Below are 23,214 nucleotides of genomic sequence, written 5' to 3'. Positions count from 1 at the left end.
TGTCAATCTTCCTAAGTAGGGATTCTTACAGGTCGTTATTCAAGAGCCTGGAGCAAGGCCTCTTCTTTACAGTGCTATCTACACGGCACCCAAATTCATACATATTGCGATCGCTTTGGTAATGATGTTCGGCATGCGGACACCTGAGCGACAGTCTAGTGTACGGCATTCTAGCCTAGGTAACTGACCAGCGAGTCAAACAGAGATTGATGAAAGGGGTCTTCTTGCCGTACCTAAGATAGTATCAACGGCCAACACCCATTCGGAATGGAAGCGTGAAGTAAACGGACTAAAGGTACGACCGTCCAATCGGGTCCCTTCAACTGTCGACTTCCGTCAGCAAACAGATTATGATACGTACAGGGATACACGGAAGGCCTAAAGACAAACTAAAGACAAACCACAAATATATATGAATCAGATTCCGGAGTGACTGGTGGCTTTGCAAAGGAAGCATCCGTGGAGTCTCCAACTAGCGGTGCGAAGCAAAACAAAAAGGCGAACAAAATGGGCATAATCTACCATTGGCGGGAGTCTACGTGCAAAAGTTACTTTGCTTCTATCGGGCCTTTCACTCTTTTTTGCTAATCTTTAATGTTTCTCACCGGACCTCCCGGCACCTGAAACACCATTTTCGGAAATTTACTAACTAGTCAAACTACTTGCAGTTTTGCAAAACCTGGATAATTCCTCAATGCATTTGATATTTCCATCATACATTACAATAGTGATTTTAGTATATTTCATCTGCTCTACTATGAATCCCTTTTTAGTCTAGCAATTTTGTTCGGCACGATTTCGCGTTGATGTTCACCTTACGCGAAGTCCCGCCCGCGCGTATATCCGCGGCTCTTGTCTATTTTTGGATTGATTTTTTTCCACTACAGATCATATAGTCTATTCTAACCCACTCTTTCCAGACTAACAGTCTGCCAACCTCGAAGTCACACAAAATCAAACCAATCAACATACAGCCATGCCAATCACCGAGGAGGTACTCGAGGGTACAACTATTGGTCGCGCGATCAACAACGCGTCCGAGCAGAGGCTACGCGCAGTTCTCAAATCCATCTGCGCGAAAAATGATGAGGCTCGCAAAGAAGCCGAGAGCCAAATGCTGGTAGTGGCTACCGAGACCGAAGAGAGCTCTGACAGCAATAAGAGAGCAGTACCGCGCTACGCGTTTTGCGCCAATTGCAAGAAGGAATTTGATGTTACCACCAATACGGAGGAAAACTGTCGATATCACCCCAGTACGACTACGCAAAAATGGAGATCCCGATCCATTATGTTCGATAAGCTAACCCAAAACAGAGGACAACGAGCCCACTGGCGAAGATCTTTACGTGGACAATTATGATGAGTTTGAGGTGGACACCGAGGAAATGCGCGAGGATTTCCCACACTGCTTCACCTTCCCGTGCTGTGATGAAAATCTCGAAGATAACCCCCATGGGTGTGTGACCGACTTCCATCGAGAACAGTATCCCCAGGACAAGCCATCGAAAAGGTCGAAAGCGATTTGAGTCGGAATTCTATGGAGTACGGCCGGAAATCCTATGCACAGTTTTAGGTCTGTAACATACATATGTATCTAAATTGAGGCCACAGTTGCCAGTTTTTCCCCATCACTATCGCAATTGTGTAAGCTAAAAGACATTCGCTCGCGCTTCATATTGTATCGAGCATAAAATGACGTAGGGACCCACTTCGTACCCCTGCTTCTTCCACGTATGCCCCACCTCTTACCATCGGTTCGAAGCAGATTTGCTTTAAGCTTATATTTAAATTTACGATCTGTGTAGGTAGCCACCCATGGAATCGTTTCGCTCTCCGAATGAATTATTCTTTTCCTAGCGCCTATAGAAAGAAGAGAGACTTTGATTTTCAGGCGAATCGACTAAATCTTCTTACTAGGGCTCCTAGGCTGAGAAGATATCAGTTACATTCAACCGCACATCAGGCTCTCCAAATGAACCTGGGGCCCCAATCCTCGTTTCTATTTTGCTATCTATATCTAATGTACCGAGGGGAGTCCCCCCTTTCCCCAAGACAAGAACTGGTTAACCAGGCGAGTGTTCAGACCGTGTGGACGTAAGACTTACGGGCAAAGGCGAGGGAGGGTCGGTCTTATTTGCCCCTCCCCCCCCCGCCAAAATGATCAACCAATTCTCTAGATAGCGATAGCTAAGAATCTACAAGAGTGAATATGCAGGGTGCTTACTTGATTTATTCGTGAGATTATCTGCTAATTTGAGTCTGTACAATGCATGGTTGGGTGGACGCAACCAGCAAGCAGAAATTGGTGGCCTGTGGCCCTATTTGAAAGAGAAAAAAAAAGAAATAAATGCCAGATAGATCAACGCCGATGGAAGATGCAAAGGGGGCTTTAAAGAACCGCGTATGCCCCGACCATATTTCATGAAATGCCCCCCAGGAAAAAAAAGAGCTGGGCCATCAAGTCCACAAAGACAAATCGGGATATTTTGCGCGCCGGGGAAATGAAATTGCAAAAGCAGAGAGCAAGAGATTTTACACTGCAAGTGAAACGGTGGTCCTCAGAGGGACATAAAAACCATGGGCTCAACGGTAAGCACCTAGGGATGAAATATGAGTAAGAATGTTATTACGGGAGAGATAGGTGATGATCTTACCGGAGTAGGGGTTCAGTCCCGGGGTTTGGCCTCCACCTGGTCCGTGTGTAGCTTGCGGGATCTGTATTTGTGAAATGTCGGAAGGTATTTCAACGTGGCGAAGAAGGTCTATCATTTTCTCAGGAGAAAGGCGGGTGATGTTGTAGGCAGCCGCAGAAGGCAGGATGCTCAAGAGGTTCACCACTTCACGAGGTAGGGGAGCTGGAGATCCTTGGGGCCTGTATGAGGTGGTTTGGCCATTCAATTGTTGGACTCTTTTCGGCTGCTCGAGACGCCGAGCTTGTGCACTCTTCATTGGCGACTCAGCGCGTACAAACTTTCGTGGGCGACCGGAGTCTTCATCATATTCATCAGTAGGATAAGGTCGCTTAGGTGAGTTGAGGGAGGTATCCATGTATCTGGCCATGGGAGAACCGTGGGGTTCCGCGGGGATTCCTGGCATGATGGTCTTTGGCTTTGTCTGGGACGGGGACAAAATCAGTTGCACCGAAGTAGGGTCGAAGTTGGAGTTGGAGTAACGATTGGCGAATTGCTCCAAAGCAGGATCCTCCGGGTAGAGTTCGCGCATGCGGTTCTCCAAGTTGATCACTTGGGTGAGGTCACCGTAGCGAGATTCATACTCGTGGAGGAAGGAAAAGATGGGCTTAGCCTTGTGAACATTCTCGGGGTTGGATGTCAATTTCCTGACGGTTGTTTCAAACACGGCTCTAGCATCTTTGGCAGTGGTTAGTAAATCTCTCAGAAACATGAAATGCAGACTTACTGATGGTATCATTAATGTCAAGCAGATGCCTCAAGTATTCGAGCGCAAAGTGCTCATCCTCCGGGAATAGTTTTGCACCCCTCTCGAAAATCTTGGTGGCCGCCGGATCCTTGTAGCAATGGTACTCCATCAGAGCACTCGCAATATAAACATCGCTGGTAATCCGACCTCGCTTCCGGGCTTCGGCAAAGATCTGGCGAGAGCCAGCCATTTCTCCTGGTTTTCCCTTACCCTGGATTCGACGCATCGAGCGCATGAGAGAGATCCATGCGAAGGAAACAGTCTTGGAGATAATGTTGATCTGAACGGAATAGGCCTTTCGGACCGCATCAATCTGTGCCGTCTTGGCGGCTTCTCTTTCTTTAGCTTCAGGATCATCCTCATCCTCGTTTTGAGGTTGGCTCTCCGCATTTTGTGGAGCGAAGTAGGCTTCAATGCGTGAAACATCCTGGGTTTCCTGGCTGCGAGCCTTGTTGATCAACTCGTAAAGTGCATCAAGCAATTTGTCGTATGGTTCCCGGACCTTGGCAGCGCGTTTGGCGGAATCCTGTTCCGGATCTGAGGTAACCTCCAGTCGGTCCGCGCGTTTGAATGTCAGCAAACAACTCTCTGGGTTTGCATCAATTCCATTCTTCAAGAACTCTGTGCCGGCATCTTCCATATCGTTCAGGAAACAGAACTCAGCTGCGTCAAACCACATCTCAGGTAAGAAGGCCAATGCCATGAGTGCCTGTTTGTAGAAGTACACCACGCGTGACTTGTAAGCAGCAGGGTCTTCCTCTTTCAGTACTAGAGGATCTTCTTTCTCCCATGCGATCCAGCGCTTCCAGATGTCTGCCTGTGCTAAGTATTCAACATCGCCTTCAGACCCCGGAATAGGAGGTAGTGGTGGAAGCGAAGTGCGAATCAAATCGCGGGTGATGTTCTGCAATTCGGTGTACGAGCTGCGCGCAGTCATGTAGGACGGTGAATGTTCTTGGAGGAATTTGCGACCCTGATAAAAAAAAGATTAATATAAGCCACTTGGATTCAAGTACTGTCCAGCTTACCGTAAGCTTGTTTAGATTCATCTCGAATTGATCGTATTCTTTCCAGAGAGTATTGACAGCCTGAGTCGGCACGCCAATGGCTCGTTGGTAGGCCTTTCGCAGTAGGTCCATCTTTTGTTGATCTTGCCACCCAGATCCACCAACGATGCCTGGCCCAGAACGGATGAACTCAATGTAGTCTGTCCAGATGTTTCCAGAATCCTTGTCCATCCCAACATATTGAATGGCCATATCATATGCTGATGAAATGGTCTTCCTTGCCTCACCAGAGGCATCTGTTGTCAAAGGATTACGACGACGGATGTAATCAAGGTAGACAGACCAGAGCTGAACACTGGGGGTCGTCAGGAGCGTTCGGTTGAAGATCTGCTCCAAGCGGAAGAATTCATTGAGCTCAGACTCCATGCTGGCATAAGCCACCCATTGGTCGGCCTAATATGTATCCTATTAGCAATCTTGTACCTTGCCAAGAGAAAAAAAAAGGAAGCACAAGGAAAGGGAGCAAAGGTAAGCTTACCGCCATGGGGAACAGCTTCAAGAACCGCTCATAGGTTTCGCGTGCGCTGTCTAGTCTGCTGCGGCCTCTGTGCTCGGCAATTAACTCCAACCAAGCAGGGATATCACCTCGGGGATCCTCTCGAATCCGGTCTTCCAGCATGCCGACACGGTCATGGGCCAGACGACCCTTTGAGGCTGGAGAGTCAGGTACAGAAGTAGGAACAGTACTGTTCTGCATGGTTGCGGATGGCAAGTCTTGCGCAGCCCAGTGCGATTGTCCAGGAACAGAAGAGGGATCAATATTAAGAACAAGATCAGGAGAATAAGAACTATTGGCAACATCTGATCCACTGGCAGGTGCCTGCTCAGCTTGGTATGATGATACATCAGGGGAAGTGTTTTGCATTGCATTTCCTGAGCTGGGATCTTCAGACATGGTCACAGGCATAGCATTGACATCTTCACCCCCAAGTACAGCCGGCGGCTCATACTCCGCATCACCCTCGTCATCCTCGTCATCATCAACCTCAAATCCGCCAATTGTTCGGGTCTTGGGCTGTGCCTCAGCAGCAGATGCTGGCACGGGGGTCGACGACTCAGCACGTGAGGGGTTCTGAGAAGGATCGGGGGAGTCAATGGTCTGGCCAGCTTCTGCGTCTGAGGCGACATCTGCGTCTGAGGCGACGATCGGGTTGGAGATTGAATCTTCGGTCTCATCCGAGGGAGCTGCATCAGTGGGGCCGGCATCAGGTTGCTTGGTCTCGGGGAAAGAGGCCGAGTACTGATCCCCCAATGCCAGTGAGGGGTCGTAGTCATCTGATTCTGCGTCTGAGTTATCACCATCCTGCTCCACAGTGGGGGATTGGGAATCAGTATTCAAGGCTTGAGCCTGGAAGAAGGCAGCCTCAGCTTCATCGTCCGCCATCATAAGGTGATTGATGCGATAAACGCAAAGTCGGAGAAAAGTGAGCTGCTGAGAAAGTCACAGGTACACGGCGCAAGCCGAAGCAGGGTTTGCGCGATGTGATATCTGGATGAGTTAAAATAAAGACAAACGTTCCGAAGGTCAAGGGTTAAGGTGGAGCACAGCCACTTTTGACGAGAAAACCCTCGGCCGCAATGTGTCTGATAGCAAATAATGGCCAAGAGAGGAAGAGCAAAGCTGCGATGGCTGTGATGCAAGTTGCCCGGGTAGTGAAATTGGGGTCACGTGCGGGCGGTGAGGATAATGCGAGGGACGCGAAAGGCGCGTCGATCGATGGGCTCCTCGCATTGAGCTAGAGGGGTTGAGAGTAAACTGCATTCTTGTGGACCTGTTGATTTCTCTTACTTTTTCCTATTTTCTTCTTCTCTTCAACCCCCTGTTTATACAATCTTCCACTCTTGCCTCTTCAACTCTTTAATTCCCCGTACATACCCTCATATCTTATCACAATGTCCGTCGTCTCACTCCTCGGAGTGAAAAACCTCAACAACCCGGCTCCTTTCACCGCCTCTTACCAATTCGAAATCACCTTCGAGTGCCTCGAACAGCTTCAGAAGGGTGAGCATTGGGTTGTCTACTCGTTTTTTAAGTCCAGTCTTCTAACAAGTTCTTTCAGATTTGGAATGGAAACTTACCTACGTCGGATCCGCCACTTCGTAAGTCCACCCTTCCAACACTCCTTGTCTCCTACCAATTTCAGAGTCTAACTATCACAGCTCCGAGTATGACCAAGAACTCGACTCCCTCCTCGTTGGACCCATCCCGGTCGGAGTGAACAAGTTCATTTTTGAGGCCGACGCACCTGATGTCAAGCGCATTCCCACTTCTGAGATGCTCGGTGTCACTGTTATCCTGCTCACCTGCAGCTACGATGGCCGAGAGTTCGTCCGGGTTGGCTACTACGTGAACAACGAGTACGACAGCGAGGAGCTAGCAGCCGAGCCCCCTGCGAAGCCCGTTATCGAGCGCATTCGCCGCAATGTCCTTGCCGAGAAGCCCCGTGTGACCCGCTTCGCTATCAAGTGGTGAGATCCCTTGTTTTTGTTTGTTTACACACTAGTGGGGCTTTTATTTACTTTTTCTTTTCTACTCCATAGGGACTCTGATGACTCTGCCCCCGCGGAGTACCCACCTGACCAACCCGAGGCCGATGGTCTCGACGATGACAGTGGAGCCTACGGTGCTGAGGAGCGTGAGCTCGAGGCTGCGCTCCTCAAGGAGCTCGAGGAGTCCAACAAGCCCGCCGAGGGTGATGACCATGAGATGGAAGGCGCCGAGGCCACTGCTGGCAAGGAGGACGAGGAAGAAGAGATCTCTGATGCCGAGAGTGAAGATCTTGAGGCGGAGAGTGACGACGATGAGGATGAGCTTGATGAGGAAGAGGGCGGCGACGGTGATGACGATGTCGAGATGGGCGACGACGCAGAACCCAAGGACGATGCTGCCAAGCCAACTCACCAACCCCAGCCCGAGCTCATGGTACACTAAATCATGGTGTCCCACCAGCTCGCAGGAGTGGTTCCTTTGCTTTTCAACTCTTCCCTTTTTTTTGAATGCTATTTAACGACAGCCAGAACGCAATGTTTACGACCCTTGGACTGATTTTCCATGTTCTTACCCTGAATTGGCATTGACTATAGGCCTATGAAATAGAATTGGTATAATTTTAAATCCCAGTGGCCTTCAGTCAGCCCTTCATATTCATATTCTTTTCCTCCAAAGATCTCGTAATACGCACAGCTGTGAGGCAGTTTTTGTACCACATCAAGCCAAGCTAACTCGCAGATGCCAACCAGGGCATCGATGAATGTCAAATAGCCTTTAGCTCTAAGTTTACACAGGAGGTAAATAATGAATAGTACCTACAACTCTAAGATCAAGGTGGATCCAACCTGAAGCGGGGAGTCAAGAGGTGGAGGGGTGAAATTGTAAAGTGATATGTCACATCCCACCATAACCCAACTATGTAACCTGACCCCGGAAAAAAAAAGCTCAAGACTCCTATGTACATGTTGTAGTTAAACCATTTTTTAAACCCTCGTACTCAGTAAGCGATATCGCTTAAAAGCCAAACTTGGAACCAAGCACTGTTTTCAAAAGACCGGTCAGCAACAATGATGCAAGGGGGTTAAACAGTACACATGGGTCCGTGGACCTGAAGGAAGATCGACTTACCACCCAAGACAGCTTTCTTCTTTTGTGACTGTACGTATTTGCCAACATCGTTAGCAAAACCGCTGCTGTTCTCTTCCAGCCTGTCCATGCTATCTCCGACAATCCCGAGACGCTCTGTGCGTTCTTGGACTTGACGTGACATGTAAGACCAGTAGCCTTCCTGGCTGCTACCCTGTGCAGGTGTCGGCGGGGTCCGTCCTTCTTTTAGGGCTCGCCGACGTTCTTGCTCTTCGAATTTCATTTGTTCGACCATCCCCTTCGATGGTGGTCGGTCTGGACCGCCGACTAGATTTCATGTTAGATTGCAGTTAGGGTGGTTTCGACGGGAGTGACGTACTTAGAATGTCCATATCAGCTGGTGAAATATATTGTGTGCCAGAGATCCATTGAACATTCGTAATGGTAGGACGCGGGGGAATCACGGCTTCTGGGTTGTAAAGCTTGTCGTTGGAAGGGTGTCTGTGTGCAGGATTAGCATTAGTACAATGTTTCAGCGAATTGATAGAGGACGCATACAGTCCGTTTCCAGCTCCCCAGACATTGAACAGTCCGACTTCCGAAGGGCCAGCCCATGTCATGATGTTTCCAGTGGGGGTGATGCAAGCTTCCGAGAGGCGTCGCATGTCCGCAATGTGGTTGATCTTGGTGCAACCAATATCTCGAAGAGCGGGGATCGAGAATGCTCGAGCGTGGCCGTCACCGAAGAGACCAACCAAGCTGTAGCCACGTCCTTCAGTCTTAACGACGGCTGCTGAGTCGCAGAGATAGTCATCCCATGACTTGTGGGCACCCTTTGATGTTGGGGGCTTGAAGATTCGACAGCCAGAGGCAGTCACGGCAATGACGACACCATTAATCTTTGCACCGGTCCTCAGGCCTCCAACTGCACTTGGTGTAGCCAAAGCAAGGCCACCAGACTCGGCATCGATGGGGATGACACTGATCACCTTGTCTTCAACGGCCGTTGATCCAGCAAAAGCAGCTTCGTAGGTGCCATTGGAGGCAGGGAGGATCTTAAATGTTGCCACATTGCCCCTATTCGTGCCGACGAAGCAGCAAATGCTTGAGTAGTCTAGAACACAGTTAGTACATTGATCTGGTTCTCTAGCCCGATTCATGCATAAGTACCTTCGCCGTCCAAAGTCATCACACCAAATTCAATTTGAGTGGGCCATTCTGGTTGGACTTCGTCCGAGGCACGGCTCTTGCGGAAACTGCTCCGCTTCTGTCCCTTATGGAGGTCTGACAGGTGTGCGGTGTGTATAATGGCGGGCCCACGGAGGTCAATAATCACCAAAGTACCACTTTGGTAACCAGCCGCTACGAATCCAACCTGCCCATGCTTCAACGCCGTCACCGGACCTTGTTGCATATTCAAAAGAGACAGAGGTAGCATTCCCGTCTTAAGACCAGGGTCAGTTCGCTTAGTGATCGAAGTCAGCTTCCCTGGCCCTTCATTGGCACCAGGAGACTCTTCATTCCCGTATGAGGGGTTATTGCCCCATCGGAAGATAGCAAGCTCTCCACTCTTAAGGCCAATAGACATCTCGCCTGAGCCGCTGGCAAGAGACATTTCGGTCACCTCGATATTGCCAACTCGACCTATGGCACGGGCAAGATCAACTTGAACCACGTCGCCGTTCTCAATTTCATCATCGTGCCCACAGTCCCAGACACGGACGGTTCCATCTGCGTGTGCAGTTGAAATGACATTGCGGTTCTGAAAGCGCTTGAGAGGGTTCTTCGCTTCTACGCCGCCCATCGCAAATCTGGGCCCCTGCAACCGGCGCTCTCTCAGACCAAGCCACACCGTCCGGTCAACGGGGGTAAGCACGGCTTTGTTTACAAAGGGATGGACGAAAGTGAGGAACGGGTGAAGCATGTTAGTAGGAGTGATTGTGTGTCCGCTGGGGAAACTTAGAGAAATAATTTCACCCGAGGATAGCATGGCGATAAGTGCAATTGGATCATGGGCGCCATTGAAGTAGGGCGAGGATCGGGGGATTAGGCAAAGGTCGACAACCTTAGCTCCCGGTGGGACTGAGAGGGGTATTTGTCGCCGTGGCCGCTCGAGGTAAGTAGACAGGATTTGCCAGGAGGACGTCTGGTAGTTGGGTGTTGGGCCCATGTCTAGGAAAACGAGACCCTTGCTCTGATCACCTACTGGTCGACCACCAGCGACCAAAAGACCAGTGTCATCCGGGTTATCTTTGGCACACCAGATAACCTTTGTAATCGGTTCTTTGGGCCCAGCAGCCTCCCCAGGTGAGCCCGGTCTGCCACCAGCACCTGGTTGGTCGACATTGGGTGTTTGGACAGTCCGAGCGTGAAGCTTGCGCCCATCCTTTGTATCCCAGAGCACTAGACTTGAGTCTTCATGAACAGTCAAAATGAAGATTCCATTAGGGTGCCAGATCGCGTTAGTCAATTTGGGCCTCCGCACTTCGTGGGACGGTAGGGAGTCTTCACCGGGTGCGCCAGGAGGGATTTCGTAAACAAAGTACTTTTGGGCAATATTCTGCTTGAATGTAAATGTGACTGCTCCCTCTGGATATCCCACCAGGATCTTGCCAATGTCTCGCGGAGAGAACTCCAGAGATACGACGGGGAAGAACCGCGCGCGGGGGTTCCGTTCCAACCACAAGTTGGGAACTTTGAACGGCGTCAAGGACTCTCGATCAAGATCGTACGCAATAATTTCACCTATCCGAAGGTCAATTTCCAGTTCTTTTCTTCTCCCTGATCAAGTTACGGACCATTCTGCAAACCGATAAACGCATAATCCAAGCTAGGATCCGTTAACAAGGCAGTCACCTGGCCCGGTGGGGCATAGGAAACCACCATGCGTCCAGTCGCCAAGGAGTATACGCAAATTTCATTCCTCGAGTCGATGCTGATCAGCTTGCCGGCGCAAAATTGAAGGAACCGCGCGGACGCCTTCCGCGGGAACTCAAAGACCACCGAAACTCGTCGTTGGCCAAAGACATAGATCTGCCCGCTTCCGAACTGGGTATCACTGGTGCCGACTGCGATGAGGGATTGTATAGGATCATATGCGATGGCACTAATCTGCGAATTCACACCACATCGTGCGAACTGAGAACAGCGGTGTCAGTTGGGAAAAGAGATGCCTGGGATGCCAAGAACTTACATCGTCCAGGACGAACAAGTCCGGAGACAAGCCCTCTGACAGGTCCTTCTGGATACCAGCTTGCTTTCCTCGCAGGAACTGAGCCATATGCGATAGAGATGTAGCAGGTTGTGAAAAAAGTAGAAGTGGTCAAGTGCGGAGAGAGAAACCATTGACGCCATGCAGAAGCTAAACAACGGATCTGCCCCGCTCCGCCCTATCGCCCTATCAGTTCCGACTTGGCATTGAAGGCAACTTGATTCTTTCTTTGTTTCTTGTCTCTTATTGTTCTATTCCATATGTACCGGATAATGCCTGGCACTCGAGACCTTTCCTTTTCCATTTCAGCCTATGCTCCTAGGAATTCCCCTCGGAATACTTCGCTTACAAGCCTAGCAATGCCTTAATCGTATAGGGCCGAGTCTATAGGTACAGAGCAGATCAATGTGGCTAAAGTGGTTGGGGCAGTGTTTTTTACTATGGCGATACCATATTAAATTGCACTTGTATTGAAAATAGAGCGCCAAGGACAACTATCCTAACTAGGTTTAGGCATCTGTGCCAGTAGGGATTTTTCTGTGCCATTAGGGATTACCTCTGTCGCGTCCCCTGTCCTCAAAAATCTACACAGCATTTTAACAATAACTCCACGATTATTGTAGCAAAGATTGTGTCATTGAAGAAGCTACCTAAGAGAACTCACAGAGGTATAGAAGTAATAATAAGCTAGAATTCTTGCTCCCCCCACACGTGTTTTGAGATCCGTCCCAACCGATCAGGTGATAGTTCAATGTCGTGTTCAGGCGGGACTGGTTGACGACAAAACAATTCTTCAAACCCGATGATGAAAGGTACTGCTGGCCTGATGGTAATTATCGAGTTGGGTTTGTTTGCGTCGCGGGATGCCGTAATAGTCTGCCGAATCTTTGGGACGTAGCGGGGCCGCTGCAGTCGCAATGAGTTGACGGTCGAGTCCAAAGCAACAGCCTCAAACTTGATGTTGGGGGTCTTTCGACTAATGGACACGATAATTACAAGCTTCACATCGCCCCTCGAGTTCGTGAGCCACCATTCTGCATCTGCCCGCAGCTTTCGATATGACTCTGATACTCCCACTTCCACCACAACGGTCGGCCATCTTGGATCGCGACCTGGAACAGGTTGCGCAGGGCCATACGCCGCGTCGGCCTCCTTTCTGCAAAACACACCTTGGATGGTTTTGGACCCTAACGGGCGGATCGACTCGTCCAGCCCCATATTGTATATCTCATTTTGCACTGCACCACCTAGGCCGCGTGAAGCTGCTTCATGGGCCCCAGTTAAGAGCTTGATGATCATATATCGAGTGCTGCGATTAAACATCTGCCGAGTATTGCGTAAAGAAAACTTGTCCGCAATAGCTGGTGGGACGTTTGTAAAACGTATATATTTCAACACGTCGGTCGTTTCTTTTTTTTCTCTGATAATCTTCCGGATAGCACTCTCCGTCGACCCGATGGCTTCGACTGTGTCGTCGGGTAGCGCCTCGAAGCACTCGACGTCTGAGTGCTCGACTTCTGGAGAGTCCGAGTCATCAGACATCTCTGAATGCCTGGTCTTCAAGGCCAACGTAAGGTTTTCCGAAAGGGGATTCAGGAGGATAGAAGGTGCAGACATTCCGGCGTCCGAAACTATATGGTCTTAGTAAGTTTCGGATAAGGTTTGGAGTAATGAGTCATCCTTACCTTGCCAATCGGATGAAACTTGAGAATGATCAGCACACTGTGCTAGTAGGCAAGAGATAGTGGCTGTAGTAATGGTTCTCGTCCTCGTTGATGATGAAGAGAGAGAGAGGGAGAATGGGTGGTGTAGATGATCGGCACACTATGCCAGTAGGCAAGAGACAGTGGCTGTAGTAATGGTTCTCGTCCTCGTTGATGATGAAGAGAGAGGGAGGGAGAATGGGTGTAGATGATCGGCACACTATGCCAGTAGGCAAGAGATAGTGGCTGTAGTAATGGTTCTCGTCCTCGTTGATGATGAAGAGAGAGAGAGCGAGAACAGGTGATTGGATGAAGAGAATGAGAAGAGTGAAAGAAGAGATGAGAGGGAAGGGATAAGACAAAAAGAAAGAAGAGAGAGGGGAAGGGGAGAAAATAAAGGAAAGAGAGGTCCGATGAGGAAGGTGCCTAGGTGACATTTCCTGCCTAGTGAAATAAGGAAGGAGTAGAGTGGACTCTAGGAGATACCGCTTCTAACAGATGCTCCTCCTTAGTACAACATATAATCTGATTCATTTAGCTTAAGATGATATTAGGACATGACTGCAAGGTGAATGTACGCCAACGACACAAAATGTCTACCAAAAAGCGCTTAGTATAGCAAATTATTTAAATAGCACTTGGGTTCAGACGTCGACATACCCGGACAACAAATCGGAAAAGTTTGCCAAAAGAAATAAGCCTAAGCAAATTAACCCCCAACCCTATATCACCAAGAAATAAGACTTAATCCTTGCTAAGGAGCACCGCCAAGACCTAGAAGATTCGTTAGCTTCTATAAAGACATCATACTCAACCCAAGACACTCACTAGCAACCAATACCAGTTACCAAGTACTCGTAGTCCCGCCATCAATCCAGCTGTAGTCGAAGTTTGGCTAGACGAAAATTTCCCACGCTGATTTGTGGGGCTTAAAGGAAGCCTAATACAAAAAGCCAGATATGCCATCTTCTCAAAGTATTCATAAATTACTCATCTAGTATCCGGTGCACACAAACGGTTTTATTTAGATTGATCGAACGGTGGCATATTAGGACTGGAGGACTAAGCTCTGCTTCTATCACTTAATGTGCTTTTTGCTGCCGCATGGATTTTGAAGCCCTCCCTAAAGTCTAGCTTGAGTTCTAAGGGCTCCGTAGAAAAAGCCTGACACCCACATGATATGACGCCTAAACTTCTATGATCGATCGCCCAGTGAATCGACGGGGTTTCTCCAAAGTCGATGCTACCGAAAAGGCCCTTTCTGAAGATAATTTTGAATTCTCGAGACGTAAGATAAAGGTTTCGAAGGTCTTTCTTACCGAGAGTATTGCTAATCCACAGAAGAGTTTCCAATAGAAATTTTAAAAGCGGCATCTTCGCAGAGCCGATGAACTTAGGGTATTGATATATGATTGGTCTAAGAGGTTGGTTATGAAAAGAGACTCTAAACTAATGAGATTCAAAATTCGTGGCATATATTTTGGAAAGAGGGGTCGCTCTCTGAAATACTCAACTGCTGATAGTCTTCAAATTGCCGGTATCTTAAATCCGAGCCACCCTGCTCCTAGGAACCCTACCTTTTGTCCCAGGATCAAGAGGTGGGTACAAGAGCGTATTGTCAAGAGAGGACTACGTCGAAGTGCATGGTGAATGTGAGATTGATTGAGTAGAGAGTTGTAGAAGCTAGGCTACAGAGAGACGATGAGATCTGACACATATGATAAACAGGCCGCTAAGGAAAGAAACCTAGATAGACAATAAAGTCGAGCAAGTCATACTTTTCATAGCGTGATATACAGTCAATATATTCTCTGGTCCGGGTTCTAGAGTATAGGCCCAACTACAAGTAGACATCCAGGGGCTCCTAGGAACGACACAGCCGCTCCTAGGGCAGGAAGCTGGTCTCTAGGAGTACTCAGGGAGGTTCCTGGGTGCCAATATATTCCTAGGAGCGCATATTGCTCACCTAGGAGTGCATATCGCCATCCTAGGACGAGCAAGTTTCTACGTAATCATGTCGAACTGTTAATCATAAATTTTTGTCCACAGGCTAACCATGGAAATTATAATCCTATTCTAAACATGTGACAGAGGATAAAGGTTAGTTTCGACAGCGCCATGATGTTTGATTTGGGCAGCATTTTCTTTAGAAGGGCTATCTTATGCTGACATACCATCCTTAAGAAGTTGGAAGGGTCCCCGTCCGCGCACAACAGATTTCTGCCGTTTGCACAACGCTATGTCATCATTTTATTATGACAGAAATATGCCTGTATTTATGGGTATGAGAGATTGGGTCAACTTCGGTGGTATTGAACTCCCATATTATGCTAGAAACACGAACTTTAACAGACAGCCTGACTAATCAATATATGGGCCCGCGGGCTTTTGTGTTAGAAACCTGACTCAGCAGTCCGAGGTGCCCAGTTCGACATTGCTCACTGATTACGGAGTAGACAGTCCACGGGTAGGTACCTAGCCCTGGAGCCCTGGAGCCCTGGAGGTAGGCATCACCGAGTAATCAGAGAGCATCCAATGAGCACTCACTCAGCATCAGTCATTCTACACGTGACTGATCTGAGCCTCTCAGTGAGCCTGAGCCTAAGCACCCTCATAAAAGCGGCGGCAGCTCAAATAGGAAAGCCCCACCCGCCAGGGAAAATCCGGTACGTATAGGCACATATAGATTGATATGAGAACAATTTTTTTTTCGATTGGGAACCGCTTGATAAAAACGCTATATGTCAATGCACCAAAAAAAAAAAAACTCCAAATCGCATGCAGCTAAATAGGGCCGGCCCGTCGCTGGAAGGAACCTCGCTATGCAACAGAACCAGTCTAATGGTGATCATCTAGGTATCACATTGGTCATATAAGGCACCAGTTAAATCATTTTGCCCCGTTATGCCAGTCTAAGCCTCGTCATTTCCGCAATCGTGGTTATCAATCGTCTCCGCGCATCAAATTCGCTCGTCTCGTCTCGGTTTCGATAATATTGCACGGTGATTTGGGACACCAGCCGGTAGCACGCATACCTAAATTGAAAAGAGAAAGTTAGCAACAGTGCACTAAAGTGAGATGGTAGACAGTATTCCAAAAACCTACAAGACCAGCCGAATATTTTCCTCTCTTGTCCTGGACACCGCCATCCCTGCTCCCTGCAAGACCGCCGGGGACGCGTTCGCGAAGATCTCTGCCATCAACACATCACCCCACACGGCACTGCTGAAGTCCACAATTCCCGACAACTGTCCAGACTCCTCGTTTACCAGAACGTGGGAGGGTCGACCAAAGTCCACGACCACAAGACGTGGCAGCGATACACTTTCAAGAGCTGGTGCCAGGCGGTTCAGTTCGTGTCGGATCTCTGAGTAAGGAAGGTGGATGAAAGTGTCCTCGGCGTCGCGAAGAATTCCTTCAAACAGGGCACAGAAGGCCTCTCGCCAGGAGGGCCTTCCAGCGCCGTGTGCCACTTGCTGCAAAGACCCAAACCCAGGGGCGGCATTCTGACTGATGGCGCTCGCTAAGAAGCCCAAGTGGCGGTCGATACCGTCTCGTTGCCGTGGGGTGAGCTCGGCTTCCAACTCTGACAGACTCTTCCCTTCCATATACTGTCGGATCAAGTAGGCAGATCCCCAGAGTCTTCCATGGGGATCATAATGATAGAGCTGGGGGATACAAGGGTTTGCACTTTGCGTTAGAAGGGCGAGAAACTGGGCTTCGGTTTCGAGGAACGACCGCTCACGTCGAAGGAGAGCGGTCCTTGATGATGGGGACCCTTTTAACAACAAATGAGCTCCATTCGACAGTGTCAGAAGCCTCAATGAATGTATGTGACCGAAAATCGGACGCGAGTGTTGCACTCGAACTGTGGAAGGAAACAGCAGCGAGAGAACATCGTCCAGTCTATGATGTTCGTCTACCTCAGCGGCACGAGACTGCCGATAGAAAGGTTCGCTGTGGCCGTTTGTTCCCTTGAGTAACGGCATCGCAGACCATGTTTGCAAGTTGAGTTGCTGCATCGTGATCTATTTAGTAGGGGATATGGGTGCCCACAACAGAGGGGGATGCTATATAAGCAAGGCTATGACGACTCATGAACCTTGCAAAAGATATTGACAGGGGGTGATGTATGAACAAGGCTATCGCAAATCAGAGACCTTGCAAGTCAGAGCCGGATATATGCCGAGGAGATAGTTTGGCCTAAAAAGCATACTCCCAGCATACGTGGCGCAAATCTCGCTTCTAGAACAGAGAATACGCGAAAGAATCCATATGGAGTACTCCTAGGAGGTTCTCCAGTATCAATCGAGCAACCCAGACCGCCAGGATTGTCGCCTACGTACGTAGCCTGCAAAAGAAAGACGGTGACAGCGTAGTATTTTCAGCGCCATGACTCTCCCTTCTAGGTTTCTCCACGCGAGATACGAAAGAGAAAGCATTACTATCCGAGGTTGAAGATAGAAAGCGGAGTCAAATTAGAAGAACATGTTTCGCTGGGGAAGTATTCACAAGCGAGAACAAGGACGCTGTTATCACATTGGCTCACGATTCATAAGAAATATGGGAACAAGTAAATTAAGTGAAGCCGTCTCGCCTAGAGATCCCGCTCTAAGAAAGGTGATCATCCGAGCACCTTACCCCTTGACCAATCACAATCGTTTCTTGCCGAATTCCTCCCGTTAGATCCAGAATTATAGAACATCCCAAGGTTCTATTTCTTCTTCTCGGCTACTTTCCGAATGTACTTCGCTTATTACATTTGGCGTTGAACCGTGTTGGAATTTGAAACTAGTCCGGTTCTGTCTATTAGAAATCGCCTCTGATTTCTGGGTCGGAAATACTCCCGAGGTCTATGCAAGCCACCGGAGATTTTTACTCTTAAATAAAATGACTTGCATTACAAATCCTTTCTGAAGTAACCTTTGGAATGGACCCTTAGATCTGCATATAGCTTCCGTCTTTTATTTCATAATCCTTTTGGGCTCTTTTTTGGTTGTGGAGCTGATTTGTCAATGCCACCCGGGACCCCGGGGGCCGTGGACGGTTTATGACTGCATGAACCCAGTCGCGGCCCGGGATTTTTGGGCTGATATAGTATCTTCCAAGATTAGCTGCAGGGGATGTGATATGTATGTTGTAGCAAACATTGAGAGTCCAATGTCAAGTAGTGTGCTTTTAGTGTGGATATATTTGATGTCGTGTCAATACATATCCACTCTAACTTTCCCGAGTCGCGCAAACTTCGATAATAATGATAAGTGGAGAAGGGCCTCCCACTGAACGTAATTGTTTACGAGAAAAGTCGCATAGATCATGCATTCGATAAGAACCCCAATATCGAGGATGTCAAAGTCCTGGTCTTTGTTGAGATACCTTTATTGAATTGATCGCAATGATAGAAGACAGAATAGAAGACAAACGAGGAAACAACTAGTAGCATGGGTGATAGTAGGTACAACAAAATTCCATTAAAGTGACGTGGTGTCTACTGTGGAAAGTACAACATACTGCGCCACTGATAGTTACTAGGCCTTAGACTCAGTGGCCTTAGCTGCGGGCTCTTCTTTCGGTGAAGGGTCGTAGATTTCGGCCAAGTTGAACCGTTTCAGCTTATCATAATCACCTTGCACTACACTCATACCAATCACATTCTGCAACGAGTCAGTTAAAGACCCACTAGGAGAAAGTTCGTTTTCTAGTACTTACTTGGGCAACATCGACGAGGATCATTAGATCATAGTTCGTCAAATTCACCGGATGTTCCGGTCCAACAGCATCAGCGACAGTTTTAATAATAATGTCTCTGTTGAGCTTCGAGTTGCCTCGCACAGTCGGCCGAATAGCGTACTAAGTAAATGACAAATTAGCAATGCCCAAAGTATATTTCCCCTCACAGCGAGATAAATGATCGGATCATTTCCCAGATCAGTAGGATCTCCGACAGCCAAAGGCTCAAATAGGGGGGGGAGGGACATGGGGGGGCCCTTAAACTCACCGTCTTCGGCGGCCCTCCCGAATGGAAATGAGGCTTGAGAATCTCTTTCGCAAAAGCCGTTAGATCCACACTCATCGTCTTACGGATTGACGTGACCGGATGCATGCGCTTAATCCACCGACTCTTCTTAGTCTCCGGATGGGCGTGTGCTTCGCTACACAGACGGTGCACAAGCTGCACTGGGTCTATTGAGGGATCGAGACGCATGAATGTCACTATCAGGGATTAGCACTAATAAAAATTCCTAGCCCTGAGCGCATAAGCGAAATGGCTTTTTTTTTTTTTTTTTGGGAATCATCGTAGACCTACCACACGGCATTTCCATCTGTATGGGCCGGAATTGACGAGTTTTGTCTTTGTTGGGCTGTAGGCCCTCCAGTTCCCTTCGGATCTGAGCCTCGATATCTTCATCATCAGTATCGGGCTCCTCTTCCTGTTGATGTTCAGTGCCCTCAATGGCCTAGAGGTAAAAGGTTAGCAAAATTGTAGGAATAATCTTCGCAGACGGGTGAAAAAAGAGGGGGGAAAAAAAGAAGAAAAATGCTTCTCACCTGAGAAAAAATGTCCATTGCCTCGTTCAGACATTTTGCTTCTCTGCCCATATCGCATGTCACAAAGACACCCACATCACCAGATTCAATAGGGACGCGACTCTTCTGATTTCCATATTTTCCACCGCCACCCTAATCCCGTTAGTGCTATCTAGCAATCAAGATTTTGTGGAAACTAACCTTTTTCCTCTTTGAGGAGTGGTTTGATCTGTCAGGCATAGCTCTTTTCCCCATTTAGATAAACCAAGCTTTGATATGCCAGGATGGTGGTCTGAGGTGGTGGGGGTGGGAGTTTTGTGTGATCGGCCGGGATATGGCTGTGATTGGGGTTAGCCGGGTTTCAACAACATATGCTTATTACATCGTACTATGTGCTCCGGTGAAGTATTGTATGCGGTATATTGCCGGATGTTTATAGACGCTAAATACGTAACAAACTCTTATCTCTCTTAGCGTTCTAGGTGGCTCTAAATGTCTCTAAATAGCACAACATCCAATATCATAAAAACATAGAGTGGTGGTATGACATCAAGTCGATGACGTAGTTAAAAGTGGTCTCACCCTTGTACTCATCCGGAAAGCAACAAAAGTTCCAGATTGCGTTTTATTATATATCTAATACCTCTTGACCTCACCTCTCACTTCTTACCCTTCCATCCTTCTCTTTCTATCTACATCTCTACAAACACATCAATTCATCATGGCAACTACCGATATCGCTACCAAGGAGCTACAGAATCCTATGGATGTTGCTGAGTACTTATTCCGACGTCTTCGCGAGGTTGGAATCCGCTCAGTGCATGGCCTACCCGGTGACTACAATCTTGCAGCATTGGATTACCTCCCCAAGTGTGATCTCAGCTGGGTTGGAAACTGCAACGAACTCAATGCCGGTAAGACAGGCTATACTACGAACGATCCGATCGGTATCTAACACTTGTTCCTCTTAGGATACGCCGCCGATGGCTATGCTCGTGTGAACGGCATCAGTGCTCTTGTCACCACATTCGGTGTTGGAGAGCTGTCCGCCCTCAATGCCATCGCAGGCTCATACTCCGAATTCGTCCCAGTCATCCACATCGTTGGCCAGCCCACCACTCAGTCTCAAAGAGATGGAATGTTGCTCCACCACACTCTCGGAAATGGAGACTTCAATGTCTTCACCAAGATGAGCGCGGGTATTTCGTGTTACGTTGCACGCCTGAACGACCCCCACGACGCAGCCACTCTGATCGACAGCGCGATTCGTGAATGCTGGATCCGCAGTCGTCCGGTGTACATCACCCTGCCAACAGATATGGTCGCTGCAAAGGTCAACGGCGATCGCCTGAATACCCCGATTGATCTTGCACTGCCTAAGAATGACCCGGAGAAGGAGGACTACGTTGTCGATGTTGTCCTGAAGTATCTCCATGCCGCAAAGAACCCTGTCATCTTGGTTGACGCCTGTGCCATTCGTCACCGTGCACTAGAAGAAGTGCGCGCCTTGGTGGAGAAGTCTGGCCTACCAACCTTTGTGACACCGATGGGCAAGGGAGCCGTGAACGAAGATCACAAGAACTTCGGTGGTGTTTATGCTGGCAATGGGTCTAACGCTGGAGTTAGTGAGGCCGTCGAGTCCTCTGACCTCATTCTGAGCATTGGAGCGATCAAGTCCGATTTCAACACTACCGGTTTCACTTATCGTGTTGGACAGCTGAACACCATTGACTTCCACAGCACCTTTGTGAGAGTGCGGTACTCGGAGTATCCTGATATCAACATGAAAGGTGTCCTGAGGAAGGTTGTTGAGCGCATGAATCCTCTGGACCCTGCTCCTATCCCTCTGATCACGAACCGACTACCCGAGAGCGAGCAAACATCCACCGACCAAACCATTACCCATAAGTGGCTCTGGCCCAGCGTCGGACAGTGGCTAAAGGAGAAGGATATCGTCCTTACGGAGACTGGCACTGCCAACTTTGGTATTTGGGAGACTCGCTTCCCCGCCAACGTGACTGCTATCAGCCAAGTTCTTTGGGGCAGCATTGGATATTCCATGGGAGCCTGTCAGGGTGCTGCTCTCGCTGCTAAGGAGCAGAAAGACCGCCGAACCATCCTCTTCATCGGCGACGGAAGTATCCAACTCACTGTACAGGAACTAAGCACTATCCTGAAGAATAATTTGAACCCTATCGTGTACGTATTACCATCAACCCAACTCTCATATCACAAACTGACCATCTCCAGCTTCGTTATCTGCAACGACGGTTACACTATCGAGCGATACATCCACGGATGGGACGCAGGTTACAACGACATCCAGCCATGGGAATTTGCCAACATTCCCACTGTCTTCGGAGCCAAGGACAACTACCAAGGCTACCGTATCAAGACCCGTGACGAACTCAACCAGCTGTTCGCTGACGAGGAGTTCAACGTATCTGACAAGCTTCGAGTGAGTTATCAACAAAAGGAAGTCTGCGAACTGTCTGCTAACGCACTATCTAGCTGGTCGAGTTGTACATGCCTCGCGATGACGCCCCTGCGGCCTTGAAGCTGACCGCTGAGGCTGCCGCGCACCGCAACAGCGGCGAATAAGCCGTTCGCAGCGCGAGAACATATTATGACTCTTGTCGTAATGTCACGATGCACACGAAAGCAACATGATATCTCAACTCTGGATTATCTAGGCCTTATTAGATTGTTTTCTATTTTCACGGCGTTTGCTTCGAAAGGGCTAGCCACATACCGGCTGGATTTAATAACGCTCGTTAGTGAGTAACATGAACATCTTCGCTACTCAGTCACGAAATACAATGAAATCTTCATACATAAGTCTATTCATCTGCCCATATAATTTAGAAAGGTCTGGCGTAGATTTATCAAGCTATCAAGTGCATAAAGATATGCAACATGCAACGCCAATCCAGCTAGTAGTACAAGGCTAGCGCCACCTATGTAAAATTTCAAAACAAGCATCTCGTAGTCAAAAGTTAAAACTGCATAAACTACTAAGGTAAATGGTTCCAATGTTTCTCGAGTAGGTTCTACTTAATTTTCGCTCTTCGTCTCGTTTTTCAACCCAATAACATACCAGGTCGTTTGTAGCAGTTCATAATTTCTTTCCAAGACTTGGTACGCTATCCTGTCCATGGCAAGTAGGAAGTGGCGTCTTCCTTTTAATGCATTCCATGTGCAGACTGGGATGTCTCGGTGGGAATAGCTCGCTGTTGTCCAGTGATTGTCTGTGCGAGAATAGTGAACCGTGTCTAAAGATTCCCAGGGAGAAATTAAGGGTATCAAATGCGAGTGCGTTCCTCATTTTTGGAATATCGAGGATATTTGCCTTGGCTAGGATTTGGAACGCCTATCGGTGAGAGAAATAAAGAGCCTCAGCCTCATCCCCGTATGCTATACCGATCTGATTCAACTAAAGTGTGGAAAAAATACAGCCATTTTACCACTAGACCATAACGAAAACCAAGGTTCATATTTAGGGCCAGGGGGGCATATTCCTGGTTTGACATAAAGTATGGTTCGTTATCCACGTGGAATAAGAAAAAGGAAAAAAAAAAAAAAAGGAATATACTAGCCAGAAGGAAACCCTCTTCCGAACCACTCGCTTGCGGCAATTACGGAAACAGCAATGATCCATCCGGGAGCCCTCGGTAGCGAAGAATAGATATG

General features: G+C 48.4%; 8 protein-coding genes across 8 annotated transcripts; 3 read left to right on the top strand and 5 right to left on the bottom strand.

Annotated features, from left to right (window-relative positions):
• Window positions 1-976: 976 nt before the first annotated feature.
• On the top strand, window positions 977-1,526 carry PEX2_009740 (uncharacterized protein; the record flags this gene model as incomplete). Its single annotated transcript, XM_016738251.1, has 2 exons — window positions 977-1,253; window positions 1,315-1,526. 2 exons carry the CDS (start codon window positions 977-979, stop codon window positions 1,524-1,526), a joined length of 489 nt encoding a protein of 162 aa, XP_016594360.1.
• A 1,057-nt stretch (window positions 1,527-2,583) lies between these two features.
• Window positions 2,584-5,892, bottom strand: rna14 (cleavage polyadenylation factor subunit RNA14; the record flags this gene model as incomplete). The annotated part of the gene is made up of 4 exons (XM_016738250.1): window positions 2,584-3,368; window positions 3,418-4,411; window positions 4,467-4,898; window positions 4,984-5,892. 4 exons carry the CDS (start codon window positions 5,890-5,892, stop codon window positions 2,584-2,586), a joined length of 3,120 nt encoding a protein of 1,039 aa, XP_016594359.1.
• A 506-nt stretch (window positions 5,893-6,398) lies between these two features.
• On the top strand, window positions 6,399-7,437 carry asf1 (nucleosome assembly factor ASF1; the record flags this gene model as incomplete). Its single annotated transcript, XM_016738249.1, has 4 exons — window positions 6,399-6,507; window positions 6,566-6,605; window positions 6,666-6,974; window positions 7,047-7,437. The coding sequence occupies 4 exons, from the start codon at window positions 6,399-6,401 to the stop codon at window positions 7,435-7,437; spliced, it is 849 nt and encodes a 282-aa protein (XP_016594358.1).
• Window positions 7,438-8,010: 573 nt separating this feature from the next.
• Window positions 8,011-11,362, bottom strand: PEX2_009710 (uncharacterized protein; the record flags this gene model as incomplete). The annotated part of the gene is made up of 7 exons (XM_016738248.1): window positions 8,011-8,036; window positions 8,125-8,409; window positions 8,462-8,583; window positions 8,641-9,196; window positions 9,253-10,827; window positions 10,881-11,220; window positions 11,276-11,362. 7 exons carry the CDS (start codon window positions 11,360-11,362, stop codon window positions 8,011-8,013), a joined length of 2,991 nt encoding a protein of 996 aa, XP_016594357.1.
• Window positions 11,363-11,980: 618 nt separating this feature from the next.
• On the bottom strand, window positions 11,981-12,910 carry PEX2_009700 (uncharacterized protein; the record flags this gene model as incomplete). Its single annotated transcript, XM_016738247.1, has 1 exon — window positions 11,981-12,910. One exon carries the CDS (start codon window positions 12,908-12,910, stop codon window positions 11,981-11,983), a length of 930 nt encoding a protein of 309 aa, XP_016594356.1.
• A 3,187-nt stretch (window positions 12,911-16,097) lies between these two features.
• On the bottom strand, window positions 16,098-17,018 carry PEX2_009690 (phosphotransferase family protein; the record flags this gene model as incomplete). The annotated part of the gene is made up of 1 exon (XM_016738246.1): window positions 16,098-17,018. The coding sequence occupies one exon, from the start codon at window positions 17,016-17,018 to the stop codon at window positions 16,098-16,100; it is 921 nt and encodes a 306-aa protein (XP_016594355.1).
• A 1,506-nt stretch (window positions 17,019-18,524) lies between these two features.
• PEX2_009680 (THUMP domain-containing protein) lies at window positions 18,525-19,779 on the bottom strand (the record flags this gene model as incomplete). The annotated part of the gene is made up of 6 exons (XM_016738245.1): window positions 18,525-18,650; window positions 18,706-18,846; window positions 18,995-19,209; window positions 19,304-19,454; window positions 19,546-19,677; window positions 19,726-19,779. 6 exons carry the CDS (start codon window positions 19,777-19,779, stop codon window positions 18,525-18,527), a joined length of 819 nt encoding a protein of 272 aa, XP_016594354.1.
• A 466-nt stretch (window positions 19,780-20,245) lies between these two features.
• Window positions 20,246-22,125, top strand: PEX2_009670 (alpha-keto acid decarboxylase family protein; the record flags this gene model as incomplete). The annotated part of the gene is made up of 4 exons (XM_016738244.1): window positions 20,246-20,438; window positions 20,496-21,723; window positions 21,775-21,982; window positions 22,036-22,125. 4 exons carry the CDS (start codon window positions 20,246-20,248, stop codon window positions 22,123-22,125), a joined length of 1,719 nt encoding a protein of 572 aa, XP_016594353.1.
• Window positions 22,126-23,214: the final 1,089 nt, after the last annotated feature.

Source organism: Penicillium expansum (genome assembly GCF_000769745.1).
Source record: "Penicillium expansum strain MD-8 chromosome Unknown contig25, whole genome shotgun sequence".
Classification (NCBI taxonomy): domain Eukaryota; kingdom Fungi; phylum Ascomycota; class Eurotiomycetes; order Eurotiales; family Aspergillaceae; genus Penicillium; species Penicillium expansum.
Note: the sequence above shows the minus strand (reverse complement) of the source record. Positions and strands in the feature narration are given on the sequence as shown.